The sequence below is a fragment of the Phaseolus vulgaris genome, chromosome 2, assembly GCF_000499845.2.
Source record: "Phaseolus vulgaris cultivar G19833 chromosome 2, P. vulgaris v2.0, whole genome shotgun sequence".
Taxonomy (NCBI): domain Eukaryota; kingdom Viridiplantae; phylum Streptophyta; class Magnoliopsida; order Fabales; family Fabaceae; genus Phaseolus; species Phaseolus vulgaris.
Genome location: NC_023758.2, coordinates 13,448,550 through 13,450,199, shown reverse-complemented (window position 1 = coordinate 13,450,199; position 1,650 = coordinate 13,448,550). Strand labels below are relative to the sequence as shown.

The 1,650-nt window shown below is 33.8% G+C and overlaps 1 protein-coding gene across 1 annotated transcript; it reads left to right on the top strand.

Annotated features, from left to right (window-relative positions):
* Positions 1–484: 484 nt before the first annotated feature.
* Positions 485–1,442, top strand: LOC137809625 (probable calcium-binding protein CML46). Its single transcript, XM_068610731.1, has one exon. It carries the CDS (start codon positions 762–764, stop codon positions 1,311–1,313), a length of 552 nt encoding a protein of 183 aa, XP_068466832.1. The 5' UTR covers positions 485–761; the 3' UTR covers positions 1,314–1,442.
* Positions 1,443–1,650: the final 208 nt, after the last annotated feature.

The window sequence follows — 1,650 nt, the reverse complement described above, 5'->3', positions numbered from 1 at the left end:
AAAACATGTTATCAAACACCACTTCAACCAAAAAAAAATATTCTTGTTAGGACAACTTTACTAAAAAAGGAAAATAAAATTCTTCAATCACTCATACACGACTTCTTACGAGACAAAAATTACAATATGAACTGAAATCCTGTTTTAAAATACGACTTCTTTATTTTAGAATTGTTATTATTACTATAGTACAAGTTACTCAATTATATAATTATTTAAAAATCTATCCATCTTTATAATTTACGAAAAATATTAGACTACTTCCGTAAGAAAAGCCCTCACTAAAGGGAAGGAAAGAATATTGGTGAAGTGACCAGACATTTTGTTGGCATATTCGTTGGAAGAACTTGTGGAGAAACTCCCTTCTGAACGCGTTTTTGAAACAACTTATTTTACCAAGAATTGCATGTGAACTTTATTATGAATCATTAAGAAAGTTCAAGCGTTCACGATCCATATGTCACTATTTTATATCCCTTTGTAAATTTCACAGAAATTCAAGTTGATGAAACTTTTTTTCTCCTCACACTAAGCATAAAATGTTTCTCTACCAAACACTTCCTTTCTTCCGGGAAAGCTTGAAGCAATGTAGTCGCAGACACATTTCCCCTTGTATCACGTTGAAGAGTTGACGCTTCTAGTTGAAGCTCAGAAAAGGGTCTCTTTTTTGCCAATAAATAATTGGACATTGGATCTTAGAACAAGTACATCATCCACAATAGTATAGTTCAGTGTGCTATTTCCCAAGTTTAGCTATCAACATGGAGAACAAACACGGTAGTAATACAACCTTATTTTTGCTCTCTTCATGTCTTGGAATTCTAGCGTGGAGAACAAAGGGTTTCTTCTCATTCTTGTTTTACTTCAAGTTTGTGTTTAGTTGTGTCTCTCAAAAAGGGAAGACATGGATCAAAACTACAGTTGAGTCAAATTGTGAAGCTGTGAAGCAGGGCTTGGACTACACTGAGAGAGGGCCAAGAGTGTGCAAAGAAGAGGTGGTTTTGGTGATGGAAAAGCTAGGAATGATCGTTCAGTGTGAATGTGATGGGATTGAGGAATGTGGTGTTCAAGAAATTGAGGAATTGTTCGATGAAGATGTTACCTTGTCGGAGGTAGAAGAAGCCTTTGATGTGTTTGACCAAAACAAAGATGGGTTTATAGAGGCAAGAGAGTTGCAAAGGGTGTTGTCCTCTCTGGGGTTAGTTAAGGATTTAATGGAATGTCAGAAAATGATCAATGCAGTTGATCAAAATGGTGATCAACTAATTGATAGAAGTGAGTTTGTTGGAATTATGGAACAGACTTTTGGGTGAAAGTTTTTCACTTTTTCTGAATCTTTTGCTGGGTGTATGTGTTGGGTCCAGATCTGTTGCATCTTCTTGCTTAACTGTGTACCTTAATTTTTGTAATTTACAATAAATAATAATCTGGTTTCATTAATCATCGTTACTTGTAGTCTATCGTCATCCCATGTTATTCCATTGTAAGCGATTACCAAACATTGAGACAAAGGCTTACTCAAGAAAACTTTTCAAATGTTAATATCAATGTCTTCTAATCCTTATTACTTTTCACGTTAGATACTAAAGCATATCAAAATTACATATTTAAAAAATAGAAGAGATTAATAATTTTAAAAAAATATATATA